The 23,857-nt window shown below is 38.3% G+C and overlaps 2 protein-coding genes across 5 annotated transcripts in view; one reads left to right on the top strand and one right to left on the bottom strand.

Moving 5' to 3' along the window:
* Egfrap (EGFR adaptor protein) overlaps positions 1 to 22,357 on the bottom strand; it is a 146,057-nt gene extending 123,700 nt beyond the window's left edge. For 2 of the 4 annotated variants that reach the window (XM_067792189.1, XM_067792193.1), the window contains exons 1-2: positions 22,206 to 22,357; positions 17,830 to 18,292 (exon numbers count right to left, since the gene is read on the bottom strand). The gene's annotated coding sequence lies outside the window, so the exon portion shown is untranslated. The remainder of the gene's footprint in view (positions 1 to 17,829; positions 18,293 to 22,205) is intronic. The other 2 variants (XM_067792190.1, XM_067792191.1) reach the window with 2 other exon arrangements.
* LOC137252828 (serine protease 1-like) lies at positions 10,026 to 10,933 on the top strand. Its single transcript, XM_067788922.1, has 2 exons — positions 10,026 to 10,291; positions 10,369 to 10,933. The coding sequence occupies exons 1-2, from the start codon at positions 10,026 to 10,028 to the stop codon at positions 10,931 to 10,933; spliced, it is 831 nt and encodes a 276-aa protein (XP_067645023.1).
* Positions 22,358 to 23,857: the final 1,500 nt, after the last annotated feature.

Raw genomic sequence — 23,857 nt, 5'->3', positions numbered from 1 at the left:
AACAAAGTTGATTATATTTTTAAATAGAGAAGATTGTAGCCTAAAAATGGGCGTACTGTGTAATGGGGCATCAGCTTATGGTAAAGCATGCCCATAGATAAGGCCTGGTTAGTGACAGCAGTTAAAGCTAGTGCGGGATTCACGAGAAAAAGGTTCATGCTCTGCGCTCGCAAGGTCAAGGCTCCAACTTCTAGGGACAGCAAAGTTATCAGACAGCAATTAAGCTGCGTCCTTGAAAACTTCTAGTATTTCCAAGAAGGACAGGACTAGGACTATTTTATAACATACGTCCTGGTACTTAATTGGGTTTTTTTCGTTGGCTGGCGAGCTAATATCGGTAGTACTGCTAGAGAGATTCGGTATATGTGAGATCCTTATTGATCGATCCTGTCGCGAGAGGCGACTAAAATGCCAAATTGATTCAAGGAGTTGTGTAGGGCAACCCTTTCGAGGGGTTGCCAGCGCAATGTATAGATTTTCCAACCCAATTGCCAACCTCACCTACGCGTGGCGAATCCTCTTTCTTTAAAAGCTAAGGCTCTGGCGATACCAAGTTCCTCATGGATCTAGAGGGTAGGAGGGCGGTATGACGTAGAAGGTTTCATGTGGCCATACCAAATCGTTCCCGAGGTGGTCAGGATAGTACATTAGTGGTGCTTGTTACCGAAACGTACCGAATCTGCATCCGGAAAAGGTTCATCAACATCGATAAAATACCCCAAGCCCTCGGGGAGTGTCCTTATCACTGCAACAACAATATCAAATTTCTAATTATTTTGCTGGAAAGTTGTAGATTTTTTTTTCAGTTGTGTGATCCAATAACAATCTAATATAAATAAAATAATAAAAAAAATGTTTAAGTTAAACGATTTTATTGAAAATAATATTTACATGAAGTAATAATAACACTAAAAGCTAGAAAATAATTAGATAGGTCCTAGGTACTAGTCATCACACTCCTCAGCAATCTAGGGCATTAGGACAATTAAATCAAAGCGTTGGGCTCGTGAAATTTCCAAAAATGTGAGGCGTAGCATAAGCTGATTAAGTTGAGTTGGTCCCACTTATGACTATCAATAGAAATTTTAAGCGTCCAATGCTTTTATTTAATTGTCTGATCAATGCCCTAGATTGATGAGGAGAGTGATGACTAGTACCTAGGACCTATCTAATTATTTTCTAGCTTTTAGTGTTATTATTACTTCATGTAAATATTGTTTTCAATAAAACTGTTTAACTTAAATGTTTTTTTTTTTTGTAATTATTTTATTTTCAACTTTTTAATCTTTATTTAATTGCCTGTTATTTCCCATTCTATTTAGTTCATTTAGTGACTCATTAGTACACGGACTCTTTGCTGACAATTTGTTACAATCTAAGTCCTCAATACATAATCCTTCCAAAGACATTACTCGACTCTGCGCCACGTATGCTTGTCCCTCCTCGAACTCCAAAATATTTTGATGTTACTTCTACCGGACTGTATGTAATATTTGTTCCAAATATGAGCCAATTCGGACCACAAATACGATTTCTTGAATATCTCGATCGTGGCGCCACCTAGCGGCACTTTCTATTCATGTATGTATTATGTGTTCCAAATATGAGCCAAATCGGGGCACATATACGATTTTTTTGAATATCTCGATCCTTGCGCCACCTAGCGGCGACTTTTTCATAGGTCTCTTTCTATTCTTGTATGTATTATGTGTTCCAAATATGAGCCAAATCGGACAACAAATACGATTTTTTCGAATATCTCGATCCTTGCGCCACCTAGCGGAGGTTTTTTCATAGGTCGCATTCTATTCATGTTGTATTATGTGTTCCAAATATGAACCAAATCGGACCACAAATATGATTTTTTGAAATATTTCGATCCATGCACCACCTATCGGAGTTCTTTTTCTTATTATTGCAATATCATCGGGTTCTGAACTATATTTAAAGTTTCATGCTTGTAGCTTATCGGGAAGTTACTTGAATTTCAATTACAAAATTCGTGCCAGCCTGTCAACTCAAACTAAATAAAATCGTTTAAAAGTGGAGGAAGTCAGGGCATAATTTATTTTTCAATAAAAAAGTTTCAAACTTTATGAATATTTGTGAGTGTAGGTATATTGAAATCACTTATGACGATTACGGTCCCTGGCTTTTGTGCTCGTATTGAGACGACATCTGTATGTTGATTGCAATAATAGGATTTTTTCTAGCTCTTTTTCTGTTGGTAATGGACTCGACGGCATATTCCCATTGCTAGTTAAATAAATATGTTTTATTTTAATTTTCTGCAGTAATGTTGGCTGCCGTTGTTTATTTTTGTTTGTAGTTAAATTGGTTGCAGCGAATTTAATGCAAAAAAGTTGTTTAACAAGTTTTTCTTAAACATTTTTTTATACCATTATTTTTTCTCTTTTAACGAATGAGGGCGCAATATCGCCCAAACACAAAAAAAGGAAGGAAATGTGCCTCTCCTTCGCTCATTTGATATGCCTGCTTAATGAAATTGCTCCTTATAAAACTAATGTGATTTTACATTTCCTCCTTTGATGACTGCTAAAGGTGCGTGCACACTTTTAATAAATTATACACGCCTACCTGTGGCAAATATTTGCTTGCAGATCACAACCATGAGAAAAGCAATTAAGTTTCTAATTCTTTTTCAGATTTTATTACTTTTTCTCATTGGTTTACCACATTCGATTTTCGATTTTTTCTCATGCTTCATGCACTATGTTACCATAAACATTCCATAGCATACATACATATTCGAACATGGATGATCCACTCATCACGAGTCATTGCTATCGCGCATGCGCAAACACATTTGCAACGGCAATACCACGATTACCGCAAAAGAATTGCAAATATTTGCATGCCATAGCAGTTTTTGCTCATAGTTCCATTCTGGCATTTTTTATTTGTTTTTGCTTGCAAAGAAATGTGAATATGCATTTTACACACTTGCATATCATATTTTCTTTTGCTTGCTATTTTTTATCAAATTTATTTTGTTTGTTGCATGCAGCACTCCAAGGCGCAGATGCCCTCAAAAGCACTCACATAAATTAGCTAAAAAAATTTGATATGCAAACATGACAATGCCCTCTCCTAGCTTAAGGTTTTTGCACCTTGTGGTTGTACCGTGTTTGCTTGTTCAACATAAATTGCTCCCCTCCAGCTGTCGGCTGTCATGTCAAGTGTGTGAAGATGCAAGATGTGTGACTTTGTTTTTGTTTTTTTTTTCGGCTGGTACGCGCATTTTCGCAGCCCGTGTGTTACTTTTTGTTGCCTGTTCTCTTTCTAGCGGAGCAAATGCGTTTAGGGCGTCGGTAAGTTACGGGATTCTGCAAATACTTTTTTCTCATTTTATTTTCTCTTTTTGTTTTTCCGACTTGGTGGATACTTGATGTATGTATATTAGAATTATTTTCCGTTATACCATGCAAAATTTTGTTTGGAGACTTACCTGTTCTAGCGCTGTGCCCTCTTCAGTGTAATTTCGCGTTTACCGTTATACCGCCTTCGGTGTAAATTTTTGTCCCACACACCAAATTTTGGAAAGAATTGTCGTTATCAATTTCTACACGTAGTAGGTTCGGAGTTAGGTTAAAAGTTGTCCATAAAGTGGTGGATTGGAGCATATTATTTCAATCATTTCATACTTGAAATTAGTCTTCAAAAATTAAATGCTTTCCCATATGAACCTTACTAGGAGCGCAAGATTCATGGATTCCTCTTCTTCCTTCTGCAGACTTCTGCGCCACCGTCTCAGTGTCCACCCAATGGTAGTTTTCCGTCAGGATTATATTACCTTCGAAACCTTTCCTGTCCATCTTATTAGCAAATTCGATTCCATCTTTTCCAACGATTCAATTAAAGGAATTCATTGCGATGTCCTATTAATGACAGCGACACTCGCCATCTTCGCACGATATTCGATTATTCGGTTTAATAATGTTGGATATCTCCAAAGCTGTCTGGCTGTCAACCAAGACGTACTGTTCTGGAGCAGTCTAGCTGATCTATCTAAGACAGAGATATTCTCCTTGAAGACACCGTGTTAGTCAGTAAGTCGGTACGACTGATTGTTTCTCATATGCTTCGAGTACGGCCCATTTGTGGTGTCCTCTCCCACTTTTGAGCCATCTTGGTGTAGCGGTAGCGTGCTCGCCTATCAAACAAAATGTCCTGTGCTCAAAGTTCAGGAAAATGGACATAAAAATCTTTTAAAGAGTAGTGTTGTTTTCAATTAGAAAGAAATTCTTCCAAGCGTGGTTGCTCTTCGGCAGTGGTGTGGAAAGCTTCGCAGCGACATTAATCTGCTTGCAGATGCGGTTCATAGTCGGCATAAAACAAATTGGACCTCTCCCTCTGGCTCGTAGGAAAAAATTAGAAAAAAAACAAGACACAAATGTGAAATGGGCCTAAATCTCATCGGAGGTATATCGCGTCTAATATTTATTTTTTATTTTTGTAAACTGTTATCTCCCTACCTCTGTTAAAATCTTCTTCCCATTTCTCTTTAGAAGAATCCCTTATATTCTGAACTTGGAAGTCAAGCACTGTCGTATTTAAGTGCGCGTCAGACGTTAAGTTATTTTCACACCATTTAACCAACCTCTCGCCATGTCATCTGATATCGATGCCTGTCGGCACTCGCGTCAATTCCAAATGTTGAATTCTCACCGAGTCATACTAGCAGCCAAATCCTGCACTAATAAGTGAAGATTCGTCAAGCCTATAATATTGCAACTCATATTCATGGTCTTTTTGTCGAGCGTCTACTGTAAGTTCAAGTGGCTTTTGCAAAAGAACTCATTGCCAATAAGTAGGCATTCGAAGTAAGGAGGAGAGAAGGAATTCTGTTGTGGTTTTGATCTCGCTTTCAATTCAGTATAGTTCTGACATCCGGTTTTGATTTGGTTTTTGTTGTCTTCCGGTTCTGGAATTGTTTCCAGTTTATTTCTGGATTCAGCTTTCCTTTTTTGCGGTCTCGCTTCCAGTTTCCGAATCGGATTTGGATGGGTCCGGATTTTGTTTTATTTCGGTTTTGATTTTGGTACCCTCTTCTGTCTGGTTTCGGCTTAGGTACTGACTTTGGTTCGGGTTTGGGATTATTGATATTGATATTTGAATATTGTTTCGGTTTTAGTGTCAGTTCCGTGTTTAGTTCCGATTGCGGTTCTGGCTTGGTTTTTGGTTAAGGTGCCGGATTCCCCTTCGGTTCGATATGTGCTTCAGGACGGGTTTCGTTTCCGACTTTGGTTTTGGTGTGGTTTTGGTTAGGGTGTATTTAGGTTTTAATACTGATTTTAGTTCCAGTTTCGGCGGTCTCGGTTGGTATTTGTCTGGTTTTGGTCCTGAATTCCGTCCCGGCTTCTATCTGGTTCGTGTTTTGATTTCGATCTCGATTTCTATTCGATTTGGGTTACCGGTCGGGTTTCCATTGCCGTTTAAGTACCGTTTCGGCTCGGTACCGGTTTTGGATCCGAATCCAGTAACAATTTAAGTTTCGGTTTTTATTAGTTCCTTTATATTAGGTCAGTTGAATGTTTGTCCGCTTTTCATACAAATCTTGTAATAGATTTTAAGTAACTTCTCATTGAGCTATAAACGTGAAGCGTTACACATAGGTTACAAAACCGTGACAGTGCAACAAAAGGGGGAAAAATCCGTTAGGTGACGCACCGATCGAAATAATCAGATAAGAATTTGAAAATTTTCAATCCAGCTTTTAAATAACTTCTCGATGAGCTAGATACTTGAAATTTCGATGACAGCCGATGACACGATACAAAAAGATTCGCTAGGGGGCGCATGGGATGAGATATTTAGAAAAATCGTACGAAACGGAGGGAATTTTTGGATTGATTTTTATGTAAGTTCTCATTGAGCTACAAATGTAAAACTTCACAGATGGGATAAGACGGCGAGAAAATTTAAGACAAGGAGAAAAAAATTCCGTTAGGTGGCGCACGGATCGAAATATTTAGATAAGAATTTGGAAATTCGGTGTTTTGAGATCGATTTTAAAGTAACTTATCATTGAGCTATAAACATGAAACCTCAGAGACTGGTTAAGACACCATGACAAAGGAACAAAAGGAGACAAATTTCCATTAGGTGGTGCACGGATCGAAAAAATTAGATAATAATTTGGAAATTTGAAACCGGGTTTTAAGTAACTTCTCGATGAGCTAGAGACTTGAAATTTCAAACTTAATTCAGAGGTCGCTGACAGCCGATGACACGATACAAAAAGATTCGCTAGCGGCGCACGGGATGAGATATTTAGAAAAATCTTACGAAACGGAATGAATTTAGGATTGATTTTTATGTAAGTTCTCATTGAGCTACAATTGTAAAACTTCACAGATAGGATAAGACGCCGAGAAAATTTAAGAAAAGGAGAAAAATACCGTTAGGTGGCGCACGGATCGAAATATTTAGATCAGAATTTGGAAATTTGGTGTTTTGAGATCAATTTTAAATTAACTTCTCATTGAGCTAGAAGCATGAAACCTCAGAGACTGGTTAAGACACCGTGACAAAGGAACAAAAGTAGAAAAAAATTCCGTTAGGTGACGCACGGATCGAAATAATTATATAAGAATTTGAAAATTTTCAAACCAGCTTTTAAGTAACTTCTTGATGAACTAGAGGCTAAAAATTTAGAGCTTAATTCAGAGGTCGATGACAGTCGATGACACAGTACAAAAAGTTTCGCTAAGGGGCGCACGGACTGAGATATTTAGAACAAGTAAGGAAGGTTAAGTTCGGGTGTAACCGAACATTACATACTCAGTTGAGAGCTATGGTGACAACATAAGGGAAAATAACCATGTAGGAAAATGAACCGAGGGAAACCCTGGAATGTGTTTGTATGACATGTGTATCAAATGAAAGGCATTAAAGAGTATTTTATGAGGGAGTGGGCCATAGTTCTATAGGTGGACGCCATTTAGGGATATAGACATAAAGGTGGAGCAGGGACGACCCTAGAATTTGTTTGTACAATATGGCCATCAAACGAAAGGCGTTAATGAGTATTTTAAAAGGGAGTGGGCCTTAGTTCTATAGGTGGACCCCGTTTCGAAATATCGCCATAAAGGTGGGCCAGGGGTGACTCTAGAATGTGTTTGTACGATATGGGTATCAAAAGAAAGGTGTTAATGAGTATTTTAAAAGGGAGTAATCCTTAGTTCCATAGGTGGACGTCGTTTCGAGATATCGCCATAAAGGTGGGCCAGGGGTGACCCTAGAATTCGTTTGTGCAATATGGGTATCAAACGAAAGGGGTTAATGAGTATTTTAAAAGGGAGTGGGCCTTAGTTCTATAGGTGGACGCCTTTTCGAAGTATCGCAATAAAGGTGGACCAGGGGTGACTCTAGACTTTGTTTGTACGATATGGGTATCAAATGAAAGGTGTTAATGAGTATTTTAAAAGGGAGTAATCCTTAGTTCCATAGGTGGACGCCGTTTCGAGATATCGCCATAAAGGTGGAGCAGGGGTAACCCTAGAATTCGTTTGTGCAATATGGGTATCAAACGAAAGGAGTTAATGAGTATTTTAAAAGGGGTGGGCCTTAGTTCTATAGGTGGACGCCTTCTCGAGGTATCGCAATAAAGGTGGACCAGGGGTGACTCTAGACTTTGTTTGTACGATATGGGTATCAAATGAAAGGTGTTAATGAGTATTTTAAAAGGGCGTGGGGCTTAGTTCTATAGGCGGACGCCTTTTCGAGATATCGCCATAAAGGTGGACCAGGGGTGACTCTAGAATGAGTTTGTACGATATGGGTATCAAATTAAAGGTATTAATGAGAGTTTTAAAAGGGAGTCGTGGTAGTTGTATATGTGAAGGCGTTTTCCAGATGTCGACCAAAATGTGGACCAAGGTGACCGAGAACATCATCTGTTGGATACCGCTAATTTATTTAATATGTAATACCTGCCAAGATTTTAAGGGTTTTTTATTTCGCCCTGCAGAACTTTTTCATTTTCTTCTACTACTACTTAATATGGTAGATGTCGCAACCATTTTATAAAGTTTTTTCTAAAGTTATATTTCGCGTCAATAAAACAATCCAATTACCTTATCATGTTTCATCCCTTTTTTCGTATTTGGTATAGAATTATGGCATTTTTTCATTTTTCGTAATTTTCGATATCGAAAAAGTGGGCGTGGTCATAGTCGGATTTCGTTCATTTTTCATACCAAGATAAAGTGAGTTCAAGTATGCACGTGAACTAAGTTTATTAAAGATATGTCGATTTTTGCTAAAGTTATCGTGTTAACGGCCATGCGGAAGGACAGACGGACGACTGTGCATAAAAAACTGGGCGTGGCATCAACCGATTTCGCCCATTTTCACAGAAAACAGGTAAAGTCATAAAATCTATGCGCCTACCAAATTTCAAAAGGATTGGTTAATTTTTGTTCGACTTATGGCGATAAAAGTATCCTAGACAAATTGAATGAAAAAGGGCGGAGCCACGCCCATTTTGAAATTTTCTTTTATTTTTGTATTTTGTGACATCATATCATTACTGGAGTTGAATGTTGATATAATTTACTTATATACTGTAAAGATATTAAAATTTTTGTTAAAATTTTACTTTAAAAAAATTTTTTTTTTTAAGTGAGCGTGGTCCTTCTCCGATTTTGCTAATTTTTATTAAGCGTACATACAGTAATAGGAGTAACGTTCCTGCCAAATTTCATCATGATATCTTCAACGACTGCCAAATTACAGCTTGCAAAAATTTTAAATTACCTTCTTTTAAAAGTGGGCGGTGCCACGCCCATTGTCCAAAATTTTACTAATTTTCTATTCTGCGTCATAAGTTCAACTCAGCTACCAAGTTTCGTCGTTTTATCTGTCTTTTGTAATGAATTATCGCACTTTTTCGGTTTTTCGAAATTTTCGATATCGAAAAAGTGGGCGTGGTTATTGTCCGATATCGTTCATTTTAAATAGCGATCTGAGATGAGTGCTCAGGAACCTACATACCAAATTTCATCAAGATACCTCAAAATTTACTCAAGTTATCGTGTTAACGGACGGACGGACGGACATGGCTCAATCAAATTTTTTTTCGATCCTCTATCTCGATTCCTTTATATATGTACAACCAACCGTTATCCAATCAAACTTAATATACTCTGTGAGCTCTGCTCAATTGAGTATTAAAATCAAACAGAACGGAGGGAATTTTGGGATTGATTTTTATGTAAGTTCTCATTGAGCTACAAGCGTAAAACTTAACAGATAGGTTAAGACGCCGAGAAAATGTAAGAAAAGGAGAAAATAAAAATAAAATAAAAAAATTTTAAGCACTTCCTTTATATAAATGGACAAAAATCAGCGAAAATTTTCTCTTTATATAAAGGCATATTCTTGCTAAACTTTGATTTTTAAATTTTGACATAGAAATTGCAAAAATATTTATGAGAAGTAAAAATATAAAGGCGGAGCGCAATTGATTGACTAATAATATCTCCTTTCCTACCAGCTTTCCAATCCACCTGTCCCTGTCTCGCGATAATTGAAGCTAGTTTAGAACACACATCAGGTCAAAAGACTTGACCACTTCCCTCTTCCAATTCAGGGGAAGTCTCCCCTTATTCTGCTTACAAATGACGCAGTTGATTGCAATACTCTGTCATATCACACGTGCACCACTCATATAAAACAGATAATAAAAGCCTGAAGTATAAGCAATAAGTTATCCGGAGATAACTTTATTTGCGGTTAATCCTTTCTGCTAGTTATCGATGAAATCATATATCTAGCTAATAAAACAATAAAAGTATTCATATCGATAATCTTTGTAATTTATTAAAATCCATGAAAATATCAAAATTCCCTGTATTTTGACAATCCAGCACTTGAGTTTTATCAATTTGCACCCTCATGCATGTTTCCTGTTACACCGTTCGATCTATTTTTTATTTTTTTGGTATAAAAGGTGAGACTTTTACCCAAGTTTTCGCATAAAGTTCTACAGTCTGTCTACAATGAAATTATTCATTATTTTGGCTTTGCTTGTGGTCTCCGCTTCAGCGGGTCCTGTGCAACAGCCTGAGGGTCCTGTACATCCTCGTGATTTGCAACTCATAATGGCGCATCCTAATGGCCGTATCACCAATGCAGATGCTGCACGTGAAGCTCAATTTCCCTACCAAGTTGGTTTGAGTTTTACAGCTAGCGGTGGTGGCTGGTGGTGTGGTGGGTCTTTGATTGATTGCAATTGGATCTTAACTGACGCTCATTGCACGAGCGGGTAAGTAGTGAAACTCTGATTTTTTTTAAATATGCTATAAAGTATAAATCTATCTCATTTGACTCCTTTCATCACAGTGCTTCCGCAGGCACTATTTTTCTGGGTGCAACGAAACGCACAAGCGCTAAAACAAATCGAAGAGTTAATAAGAGCAATTTCATACAACATTCGGCCTACAATTCTCTTACTTTACGTAATGATATTTCGCTTATTATAATTGCATCTGTATCCTATACGCCCCACATTAATAAGGTTGCTTTACCTAAGGCGTCTTCTTCATCTGCCGCTTATTCTGGTCAAAAAGCTATTGCTTCTGGTTGGGGTTTAGTGAGTGATTCGGCGAGTTCGGTTAGCCCAACACTTCAATACGCAAGTTTGCAAGTGATTGATAATACGGTTTGTGCCAAGACTTATGGCTCATTATCGGTCACTTCAAAGACCATTTGCACGGCTACTCCTGCTGGTACTTCTACATGCAGTGGTGATTCCGGTGGTCCTTTGGTTATGGAATCAAGTGGAGTGCTTGCTGGTGTTACGTCATTTGTTTCCAGTGCCGGTTGCCAATCGGGTGCTCCGGCTGGTTTTGTTCGTGTTACAAGCTATTTGGATTGGATCAAGGCTAATAGTGGTATATCGTATTGAAGGACAGCTTCCTTTTATTTATGAAATGTTCCATTAAATGGATTTTAGCAGATTTGAAGAAAGCGAGTTTTAATATCCCATTCCATACTTCTTAAGTCACTGTTGGTTGAGCCTACCATATTTACTTTACCAAAGGAAATTCAATACCAAAAGACATAACGAATGTACCCTACATGCTGTTGATTGTCCGTTACATCTGATTTGACGTTATTAGTCCAGTTAATTAGCTAAAGAGAAGGTAATAGCTCGGTATACTATATTGGTTCCATTCAGCTTAAACTAAAGTGGGTAGGCCGGTTCGCACCTTCCAGTGGAAAAATATATCTACATCCCTTAAATGTGGTAAAGTATTTCTAACGAGTCTATGGTAAAAACCTTTAAAGCAGGGGTCTTCACTCCGCGCACAATTGTGCTCAAATTGTATATGCGAAAGGGAAATAATTTAAAATTTTTGGAGACCCATGCTTGGTGCCTTAACCAAGCCACTCTCAATCAATATTACAGGGTGCAGCTAAAGTAAAACAGCTGTTTGAGAAAGATGACTAATATCTAATGTAAAGAACAAATTTAGATCTCAAAGGATAAAATCATTTCTCTACCCTTACGCAATGTGTGCAGTTAAAATTGAGCGTCCCATCTATCGGTCCTCCTTGGTCTGCGTTAAACTTTGTATGCTTTTAGCGCTATATCGGCAATCGGTCAATCATTTCCTTCCTTCTGTATTCCGTGAAGCTGAAGGAATCCAACACCCCGGGAAAAATCACTTAGAGTAATAGTGAGCAAACTTTTCTTGGGTCGCTGTTTGAAAATCCTGACATTCTCATCGTAATAGTTGGAGTTTATATTTTGACCTCGTAGAGCGTGCCCAGCCAGGATACTAGCGACCAGGACGTGATCGTTTTGCTTTCGTGTTCTTTGATCAGGGATAGAAAAGAAAATTTTCTGCGACAAAATTAAAAAAAAAAAAGTGACGGTAAATAGCTTTTATAATAATTATCTTTTTATACAATTTTTTTTTCGTGAAATAATAACTAGATTTTTCCCGACAGAAATAAAAAGCTCAAAAAAATAACTCTTATTTTCGAACGAAGTAAGGTTAGGCTAGGTTGAACTGACCGGTCCATGAGGACCTCACATAGACTGATTGAGTCCGTAGTGTTACCAGAAGTTTGTTTTAACGACCAAATTGAAAAACCCTATCAAAACCGGGACCTATGTTATAAAATACCTCCGTCCTCTTGGCAAATACTAGAAGCTTACTAGGACTTAAGCCACTCCCTGCTTATAGATCTGACAGCTGTATCACTCCTAATAGCTGGATTTTTAGCCTGGCAAGTGCAGGGCACGATCGTGCTAGATCCTTTTCTCCTCCAACCCGCACTTCCTACATTTGCTATCACTGACCAAGCCTAATTTAAAGGCATGTGACGCCAGAAGGCAGTGTTCAGTCAGAATACCCGTCATGAGTATACAGTCCTCTCTTTTTAATGATAGAAGCAACTTTGTTAGTCTAAGGTTGTAAGACCTACACATAATCTTCGACATTGTACAGACCCGCGCTTGAAACCACGTCTTTCCCGCTTGGTCGATCATGTGCACCTCTCGCCTTCGCTTAATCTCGCCCAATCTAATTGGCACGTGTGCGGAGCAAGCTTCAATGGATGCGCCATTTTTAGCTAGTTCATCCGCTTTTGCGTTCCCATCTATTCCCATATGCCCTGGGACCCAATATAGATGTATGCTTCTCCCTGTCCCGATTCTCTCCAGAGACGGCTTACACTCTAACATGCATTTAGATGCTATGCTATGCGAGATTATTGCCTTAATTGCTGCTTGACTGTCAATATAAAAGTTAACACGGTTGCAGCTTAAGCTCTTCTCTTCCAGGGTTTCTATTGCTTTGGTTACGGCTAATATTTCTGCTTGGAAAACGCTACAGTAATCCGGCAGCCTGTAGGATCTGCTTATTTCCGGATCAGCGCAGTATACCGCAGACCCTACTCTTTCCACTACTTTGGAATCATCTGTGTACACATGTATCGCCTTGCGCCAACCGTCCACTTCTATTGTGGCCTTAAGATCTCCCTCGAAGCGCTCTAACGAAGTAAAAAAACCTAAGAAATAACTATTATTTTTCGAGAAAAAACAACTACAAAATAACTGTTATTTTTCGGGAGAAAAATTAAACTCAATAAATTACACTATTCAACAAATTTTGATTAACAACAAAATAGGCCTTTCCTAAAGTGAAATTTTCTCCTGATTCCGAATATGACTTCCATTTTCCTGTGGCAGATCTAGTTTCCGAGATATCGGCGAAAATTTGAAAATTCCCATTTTTGCAGAACATTACTTCATATAGGTAGGGCAAAAATTTGTAGTTTTCATTTTTTCGTTTTAAACATTATACTAATTCCCATAAACATTTCTTGCCTTCACCTCCTTTCAGTATCTTCAGTAGTTTGACCACTATTCCAAAACAACGTTGAACAATTTTTAAGAAAAAAAAAGAAATTTTTTACAAAATTTCGGATTTAACCACTTCAAAATCGGAAAAATTCTATGGACGAAAAAAAGTTAGCCCTCCTATATTGTAAGTAATTTAACTACGAAAATTTTCGACAAGTACTTCCAAATTTCGAAATAGACACAAGACTTTCTCTTCTTTTTTTTACTAAAAGTGAAAATATTTGCTATTGCAATGATGTTCAAGGTTAATTTGAAGCACTAAAATTAGAAAATAAAGTGGTTGATTGGAGCTTGTTTATAGACAGTTCAAAGCATAGTTTAGAAGCAGCATTACTCCATAGAGGAAATTCGTTACCGTCAATACCAGTGGCACATTCTGAGAAGACTAAAGAAACTTATTTAAGCATATCCAATTTACATGAGCTCATTCAATATAAATAATTTAATTGGAAAATTTGTGCGGACTTAAAGATAAGCAGTTTCGGTGGCAAAATTTAAAATAAATAGTATATGAAATACATCCCAGGGTTGTAGCTATAATTATCGAACTTCAAGGAGGTTTCACTAAATATTGATGTTTTCTCTATCTTTGGGACAGCCGTGCTAGAGAAACCCATTATATTCAGGAAAACTGGCCACCAAGAGCTTAGTACGAACCAGGTGCCTTCAATATCGCAAACCCGCCTTTAGTAAATCCCGAACGAGTTATTTTGCCAGCACTTCACATCAAATTAGGATTAATGAAAAAATTTGTAAAGGCTTTAAATAAGGACGCGCCATCCTTCCAGTAGCTAACGAAATTTTTCCTTAAATAACTCAAGCCATATTAAAAGAAGGTATATTTGTTGGTCCGCAAATTAGAAAGTTGCTGAAAGAAGAAAATTTTGTGAATCATTTATCATCAGTAAGAGCAGCGGCTTGTGGCAGCTTTAAGCAAGTCACACAGATCCCAATTATAGAGAGATGGTCAAAGCCTTGTTGAAAAACTACAGTGCTATATAATGCAACATGTCCATCAAAATTCATTTTTTGCATTCACATTTGGATAATTTTCCCGCAAACCTAGGTGCTGAAAGTGATGAACAGGTTTCACCAAGACCTCATGATTTTTGAAAAGCGTTACCAAGGTTTTTGGAATGAAAAAATGATGGCAGATTATTGCTGGACAATAATACGCAAGACAAACGCAGAAAATTATAAACGGGTACCCACGTCCCTCACTATTGACCACCACGGTAAAATCGCTCAATTTGACTTTCTTTTAGATGTAGATATGTACGTATTTAATGTTGTCGCCGTTGTTGTTTTTTACTGAATTGCTGATTTATACTCATATTACTCAATTGAATACAGTTTAACGTGCAAACATATGTCTATAATAAAACGTTATAAAAAAATAAAAACGTAGTTTGAATAAAAATTGTCTATAAAAAATTGTAGGATAGACGCTTGCAAGCTAACGGGGCTATAGTCTCAAGGGCACGTCCGATTGTTGTACAGGTATGCTTAAAATTTTCATAGTTAAATTACCTACAACATAGGAGGGCTAACTTTTTTTCGTCCATAGAATTTTTCCGATTTTAAAGTGGTTAAATCTGAAATTTTGTAAAAAATTTCTTTTTTTTCTCAACATTTTTTCAACGTTTTTTGGCATAGTGGCCAAACTACTGAAGATACTGAAAGAAGGTGAAGGCAAGAAATGTTTATGGGAATTAGTATAATGTTTAAAATGAAAAAATGAAAAGTACAAATTTTTGCCCTACCTATATGAAGTAGTGTTCTGCAAAAATGGGAATTTTCATATTTTCGCCGATATCTCGGAAACTAGATCTGCCACAGGAAAAAGGAAGTCATATTCGGAATCAGGAGAATATTTTACTTTAGGAAAGGCCTATTTTATTTTTGGAGATTTTTTTTTGTCGAGTAGTGTTATTTTATTTTACGAACAAATTAAAAAAAAAATTAATTTTTTTTTCAGAGATAAAAAAATATGAAAAATAGTTTTCAATGCCCGAGCAATGAAAAAAACCAAAAAAATACTATTATTTTCCGACAGAAAAATTCAATTCAGATAAATATTAAAAAGCGATTTTTAAGAAAACACGTATTTATAATTGTAACAATCGATGGTCAACAATATTCAAACTTTTTCACAGTCGAATTTTAATTATTTTCATATATGTACATATCTGTTGGAAAAAGAAAAAAATGCCAACAAAACTTTGGCGTTCGTCAAATGTTGGTCTAAAAAATTCAATGATCCATATATTACTAAAAATCTCTTTATGTCTTTAGTGAGGTCAATATTGCAATATGCCTCGCTAATCTGGAACACACGTTATCAGGCTCACTGCGACAAATTAGAATCGGTTCAAAAGCAATTTCTACTTTTCGCGCTAAGGGACTTACCGTGGGATACCTCCATCATTCTTTCTCCCTACTCCAGCCGCTTAATACTTATACAGCTTCCTATGCTACAGAGTCGTAGAGAGATGTTAGATGTGTTATTCTTAGTACAACTTATTAGAGAGGTGGTCAATAGCCAATTTCTGCTTGGTGAAATTATGTTTAATGCTCCTATTAGGCTATCGAGACATTTCCAACCATTTCATATATCCATATTCGAATTTCGCAATGCACGAACCTGTCCGTTGTCTGTGAACTGATTTCAATAAGCACTGTATACATATTCACACCTGCGACTCGCTGTTCGTAGTAAAAAAATATCTACTGATCTTAAGTACGCAATGAATTGGGTGGGTGGCTTGGAATCATGTCCTTTTCAAACTCCCACACTAATTTCCAGCTTCAATGATTTGGACGGATGGCTTGGAATCGCGTGCTTTCCAAACTCCAGACGATGCAGCCATTATTATTGTGTGATATATATGTATACATAAACTAGCTGCTCGAAATCCCGTACATTCCGACAGCTTTGATAGTAATCAGTTCTAGCTACTCGCCATCCACATTCCATCCCGAAAACTTATTATATAGCACCAGCGGTTTAGGGGACTTAGAATATACCCGCGGCGAGTATGCCTGTCGTATGAGGCGACTAAAAAAATAATTAAAAATATTTATTTATTTTTATTTACAGTAATTAGGTAGCTCTTAGGTACTAGTCATCACACTCCTCATCAATCTAGGGCGTTGATCAGAAAATTAAATAAAAGCATTGGGTGCGTGAAATTTCTAAAAACGTGAGGCGTAGCATAAGCTGATTAAAGTTCAGTTGGTCCCACTTATGACTATCAATAGAAATTTGACGCGTCAACGCTTTTATTTAATTTTCTGTTCAACGCCCTAGATTGATGAGGAGTGTGATGACTAGTGCCTAAGACCTACCTAATTATTTTCTAGCTTTTAGTATTACTATTACTTAATTTCAGTATTGTTTTCAATAAAACCGTTTAACTTGAATATTTTTTTAAGTATCTTGCGCCGCCTAGTGGCAATTTTTTCAATAGGTCTCTTTATATTCATGTATGTATTATGTGTTCCAAATATGAACTAAATCGGACCACAAATACGTTTTTTTTTAAATATTTCGATCCATGCGCCACCTATCGGAGTTTTTTTCTTATTAGTGCATCGTCATCGGGTTCTGAACTATATTCCAAATTTCAAGCTTGTAGCTTATCGGGAAGTTACTGAAATTTTAATTACAAAATTCGTTCACCACGGCCGGCCGGCCTGTCAAGTTAAGCTAAATAAAACTGTTTAAAATCAAATTGATTCAAGGGGTTGTGTAGTGCAACCATTTTAAGGGGTTTCTAGCGCAATTTATATCTTCTACAATCCAATTGTCAATTTCCCCATGAATGTAGGGGGTTGGAGGGCGGGATGCCCTATAAAGTTTAATGTGGTTATACTAAATCGTTCCCGAGATGGTACAGCTAATACCTTAATGGTGCTTGTTACCCGAGCGTACTGGATCTGCATCCGGCAAGGGACCATCGACATTGATAACACTCCTCAAAACCGTCGGGAGTGTTCTTATCGCTACAACAACAACAACACAATTATTAAATGTATATTCTATCACTTTGTACATTCTAGTTTTAATCGATCAATTTGTAGATTAATAAATAAATCACACATGGGTTTTGCTTGTATTAATTTAGTGCCATTGAGTTGAAGTGTTTGTTAACTGATTTTTTGTCGAAAAGGAATTTCTTGCGTCACGGTTTACTAAAGACTTTTTGAGAGTAATTCTAAGAGATTCCTAAAACAAATTCCATGTTGTCTTTTTTGCTTTAACAAAATTTTTATTGGGAAATATTAGAGTTGAGTGCATTAAGTATTTTCAAAATTCGTTCAAATGAATAATTTGTTCTCAACGCTCAATGTCATACAAATAATCCAATTTTATTCATGCTTCTAACATAACATATAAAACCAATAAATTTTATTTAATCCCTTACCTTTACATTTGCTGTTTATTCAGTTTCTTCTTTATGCGTATTGAGTGCAATTGTATTCGTAGATTTTTCATATAAAGCATTCGTCAGTATAACATTTTTTGTTGTTAGCAATCCGGCAATACGCACACACACTCACACGCACGCACTGTAATATAATGCAGGCAATGGGTTTTTAAAGTCCACTGAGCATGAATGCAGCAGCAGCAGCAACAACGAGGAGCACAAAGGTTCAACAGGTTTTTCCGGAGCGCGAGCACACACACAGACACAAAATTCCAGATGAAAAAATTTGTTTGAATGTGTTTATGTATCAAACTTGTTTAATTGTAGATCTCTTTGCAACATTTTTCATTTGTTTTTTTTTTTTTTTATGTTTTAATTTGCACTTTGTTGTTTCACAATTTTTTTTTTTAATTTGAATCACCTATAAATGAGTATTTTTTTTTTGCTCAAGTTGCGGCTCCTCAGTTAGAAAATAAAATTGAAAGAGCGAATCGAAAATCCTTACTCATGGTAGATTTAGGTCGAGCTTCTCTTCCATTTGCGTCGTGTTTGTTTAATTGTTTTATGCCGACTCCGAAAGGCATTTGCAAGGTAGATGCGTCTTCACTGAGAAGCTTTGCATGGTCAAAATACACTCGGAGAATTTGCCAAAACACTTCCCGGTTAAAATTTTTCTTGCATGCAGCTGCCGTTCGAAGTCGCTATAAAACATAAAGGGTACCCCCAATTTGTAGGAAAAACTAAACTGGAGCATAAAACAAGAGAAACTAGGCATGAATCCCCTTGGAGGTATATCGCGCCTGGTTGTTTGCTCTCTTTTTGGCCTCTTTTAATTGTCTTTAAAGGAGGATGCACCGTAACTGTTTCAGAATTAAATTTTTCATTGCACTCAATATTTCTGGGGCCAGCAGCTTGCATGAAACATGTCTTGACGCCGTTAACTTGTAGACGTGAGTGGTTCATATTTAAAGAAGCAATGCTACTTTACATAAATTCCTAAAATCTGGCCAACAACAACAACAAAAGATTGGGAAACGGATGGGAAGTGCTACCGTTAATGGAGAGGAGAAACGCTCATCTTCGACACCACAGTTCAATTTTAGCCAAACTGTGCGTGCTACCAACTGCCTAGTAGTGCCAACCCTACCTCTGATACGCTCTGCCTCATGCCCCTAGCAATCTGGAAAGATATCTAAGCTACCCTCACCAACCCATTTTTTGAAAAATACGTATTTTTTTCTTGTCTCTACAGGACCCGCAGACGTACGGAGATGCCAAAATGTCGGCTGTGTGGCCAGCGACACGCGCTAAGGCAGTGCCGGGCGTTCCTCGCGATGAAGCCGGAGGAGCGCTACGAGTGCGCGAGGAACCACCGGTACTGCATCAACTGTCTGGCAGTGTCGCACAGCACCGGGGCATGTGACTCAAAATCAAGCTGCCGCAAATGCTCCCTCGGCCATCACACGCTCCTACACCGAGCTCGACGCACACCCACCAACCCGCGTCGCACCGATAGAGGACCACAGCGCGCAACAGCCCAACATCGCCAACGGGCAATTCAAAGCCGGTCGGCTAGACAGCGCGACGACAAAATACGAGAATTAGTAGCCGAGGCACGGGCGGCCTTGGACAGGGTTGATGCCGCCCTTAACCCACCAACGCGTCGGGCGGGGGGAGCATGTTGAAGACATGATCGAGTTTTCGGACTAAGTCCGCCCCCTCCGTCTGGCAACACCCGGCCAGTGCGGCCAAGCGCAGGCAGTGCAGCTCAGCTGTGGCTTGCCAACCACCACCGCGCTCACTCTCAATTTTGTTAGTTTATCATTAACTACCAGCCCGTTCGCTACGCATCGATCGTAAGCGTTCGCCCTGTATTAACGCCCGCCCGCCGTCGCGCATCTATTGCATTTTTTTGACTTTGGTTTTATAATTTAAATAAATGAAATTAATCATTAATTTGTACTTACATTTTTAAACAAGTGAATTAAAGGAATAATATACCTATTCATTTCAAATTTTAATCCGTGCTCTTTTTTTATATGAATACAGTGCAGTGATAGTGCGAAAAATTTATACAAGTTCAAACAAGTTTAAGTGAAGCCCTTTTCATTTTATTTGTTCAGTGATATCCTCATTACCAACTTGAGTGAAGTTGTCTCCTTTTAAATTATTTAGTCACATCATCATTTCCAAATTGAGCTGAATCTTTAAAAAAATCAAGGTATTCGCATTTTGTATCTGCACCTATGTCTTAGTGATATTATAACGGGTACGCTTGTTCTCATTCGAATATCTAATGCGCCATCTTGCCCTGGAAAGCTCCGAGGGTTTGTTGAGGCATCAGTTTGGACAAGGAAAATCAAAGTCCAGGGAAGATGTCATCAAAGAATTGTCAATATAACTCGAGAAGTCAAACCCCGAAAGTCAATGTAAAAGAGAGCGCTGATCACTGATTATTTTGAACATAAATAACGCCTTTAATATTGTCCACTGGACATAGATAATGACACCGATACGAAGCTTTGGCACACTTGCGTAGAATAATTGGCAGCTACTTTAAAGATGAATTACTCTGATGAGGTGCGCTATGGATGCGATATATGATACTAAAGACCGGTCTCCAAGGAGGAATACAATTCATCGGATATGCAGTTGATTTTGTGGTTGTAGTAATGGCCATGAAACTGGTCTTCGTAGAAAGAATAAAGGAAACAAATTTCCAAGCATTACTTCAGAGTGGTGGGAAATAGTAAGTGGTGTTCATATGCCCATTGTGCCTAACATTGGAGTTCGTGGCGAAGCGGGAACTGTCCACCATACACAGCACCCGTGTGGCGCTCATCGTAGCTGATCGACCAACTACCAACTAACTGCCATAGAAGTAGCTAGTGTATATCAGACCGTCCTATCTCGGAAACTCCAGTTGATCTTGCCAATTGAAACATTTTCTTTTCCTATCTCGGAAAACTCTAGTATATGCGCTAAGTGAAAAATTTTATCTGGATGATAACAAGCTGCCGTGCGATTCACGGGATTGTTAGGCGCAATACAGCTTCACCTACCTAATAGTCAAGCCTGCATACCCAAGGCGAAACCTATTACATATGTATGTGGATGTATCAAACACACAATTAGCAGGCGAGGCTCTGGTCAATCTAAGCTTCTGAAAGTAGGGGGTGTAGGCGGAATGGTATAGAAGGTTCAATGTGACCATATTAAATCGTTCCAGCGATAATCGTGTACCTTAATGGTGCTTGCTACCGGAACGTACCGGATATATGTATGTTCATCCAGCAAAGGAGCACCAATATCATAAACACTCCTTGAAACCTTCATGGAGTGTCTTTATTATGGAAGATTTAGTTCGAAGATCTAACGCCAAGTTAGTTCGTTATATGTATAAACGGAAACACGGCGAATAAACCCCCATCTCACGCAGATATTTAGTAGGCATGGTTTCAAGGAGTATTTGTAAAAGCGTATGCAATAGGATGATTCTGTCCATACTGTTTCGCTTAATTGGAAAATGTAGAAGATGTCAAGTATCCTTGCTATCGTTGTCATGGCAAAATACTCACTGAACTGAGCCTTCCACGAAGAATTGAAAGAATAAAAAAAATAAATTATTAGTGCGATTTACTTTCGAGGAAAGGAATTTAGCTCCCTTTAATACATAGGCCTATCACGATTGCTGGCTTCTGAAAGGGAACACAGGGAGATGCGTATGCTAAGCACTGGTGATTTAAACGCATTTCTCCTCAGTGGCGGTTTCCCGTGTTGTGGACATGTGAACAGGATAAGCCTGGTTTCATTGGACTGCTTGGGGCAGGGCGCTGCCACCACTTTCAAGACAGGAAAAGAGCGTGTTATTTCTGAAGTAGTTCTAGTTGACGCGTAGTGACCGAAAGTGTCTTGACAAAATTTTGACATCATAAAAGTACACTTTTTGCCCACGATGCGCCGGTAAGTATACATGTATTTCAGCACTATCCGAAGAGGCTTACGAGGGGATCACGACAAGTAGAGAGACAGCGATGGCACAACCTGGTTGGTTATTTGATTTGGTCCAACGGCCTGTAGGCTGCTTGATGGCAAGCTTAGCCGGTTACATGAATTGTATATGTATGTAGCTGTGTGAGTGTGTAACGTAAAAGCTGTTACGATTTGCACAAGTTGGCCATAAGCAATGCGTATGTGGTAGTTTTTTTTTATATTTTAAAATGAACACTTGGAAAATATGTGAAAACTCGGGAACGAAAATTTTGTTTGATAAAATTGGCGATACGCAGCCAATAAAATGATGGTGAATATGAATTAATTTATACATTTTTTATATATTGATACGGATATAAAACTTAAGTTGAATGGCTCACTTAATAATTCATTTATGTAGTTCTTTTTTATAACGAAATTCTCACTTAACGATCTAATCAAATACAAATTTCGCGAAGTCAACACGATTATTTTAATTTTATTTCAAAAATATTTCAATAATTATCTTGCATACGCGGCTCGTCACGTTTACACTCGCAGACTCGTCGTTATGGACTAACTAAAAAGAACATAAATTTTATGCACATTCAATCAGGTTGATATCAACATAAGCCCCAAACCATCAGCTCCACCACCACCACTACGACTAATACCAAGAGCAACACTAACATACACACACGCCGTATTGTCCACATCAATAGTGACGTCGCTGTTCACATCGCAGCCGAATCGACCCTCGCAATGCTTCGCATCTTCACTATCAGCGCAGAAACTGTTTATAATTGTTGGCAACATGACCATTTAGGCTGACGTTTTGTGTGATACCTATAGAAAAGGAAGGGTGGGGAGCAAGTACAACGCCAACTGTCATAATGGCAAATATATATTGGTAGCTGTGTGGAATCCAAATCTAAATGCCGACCAGCTGGTAATCTGAAAAAGTCAATAGCATATAAGTTCCATGTTGGCTACAAGTGTTTTTCGTATCTATGAGATACACAATTTCGTTTTGTATGTGTTTGTAGAAGTGCACTCATTTCTGTGCTTTGCGAGAACATGTCTGTGGAACGTAAGTGGTAGAGTTGGTGATATGTAACTGGACGTCAAAGAATGGATTGTAATATTTGGTAGCCTTTGCTTGCGCACAGAAATTACTGAGAGTCCTCTTAGCGTTATTTATGGAATTTTGGCTTGGCTATCTCTCTCGTTTTCTTTGGTACTTCCAGTTTCCACGTTCCATTGCTTTGACTTTTGTGTAACATCAAAACACGTTTGACAATTGAGGACTATAAGTATGTGGGACCGCACTTGGTTGGGCAGTGTAGCATTTTGCTGATAAGAGACTCCATTGCTATAGATGACGTTAGAGGGTTAAACATAACAACCCCTTATTGTTCGTAGGGACGACTGGGAACCAAAGGCTTAAGGGCTCCATCTAATTCTCACCGCTCATGCAGAGGAAGCTTATTGACATGGGCCATCGTAGCAGCAGCGGCGCTGATGTGTTAAGTTTGGGACCGTAGGTCATGCCTCTCCTCTTCAAACATGGCGATGACCTTGGGATCTCATATTTTTGCAGGCTATTTCACAGCAACTTTGTTGCCCTAATAGAATATTCCCGAATTTTCACGAGAAGATAATCCAGTGGTGGTCATGCGGAGTACTCAGCATCGTTTATATCCATTACGAAACCTTTCCTGGCCTATAGCGTCAGCAAAATCATTGTAGAAACTACAATAATGTTGTGTACGGGGAGCCAATATAGAAGTACATTGAGACGCCCTATGAAGGCAAGAGGAGTTCGGCACCTCTGTCACATATGACTCATTGGACAGGGAAGTTGTTAAGTTAGATTATGCAATTAAGACAGCCTGGATCGCCACATTTAGTGAAGCAGCTTACCAGGCGTCTCTATAGCATAGAACTTCGCTTGGAAGACACTGAAAGTTCAGGAAGCCCATATGACTGACTATGTCCTCCGAATCCGACACAGTTATTGACTAAATGATTTAAGTGCTTTCCGATAGAAACT

This window comes from Eurosta solidaginis, chromosome 5 (assembly GCF_040869045.1).
Source record: "Eurosta solidaginis isolate ZX-2024a chromosome 5, ASM4086904v1, whole genome shotgun sequence".
NCBI lineage: Eukaryota > Metazoa > Arthropoda > Insecta > Diptera > Tephritidae > Eurosta > Eurosta solidaginis.
Note: the sequence above shows the minus strand (reverse complement) of the source record. Positions and strands in the feature narration are given on the sequence as shown.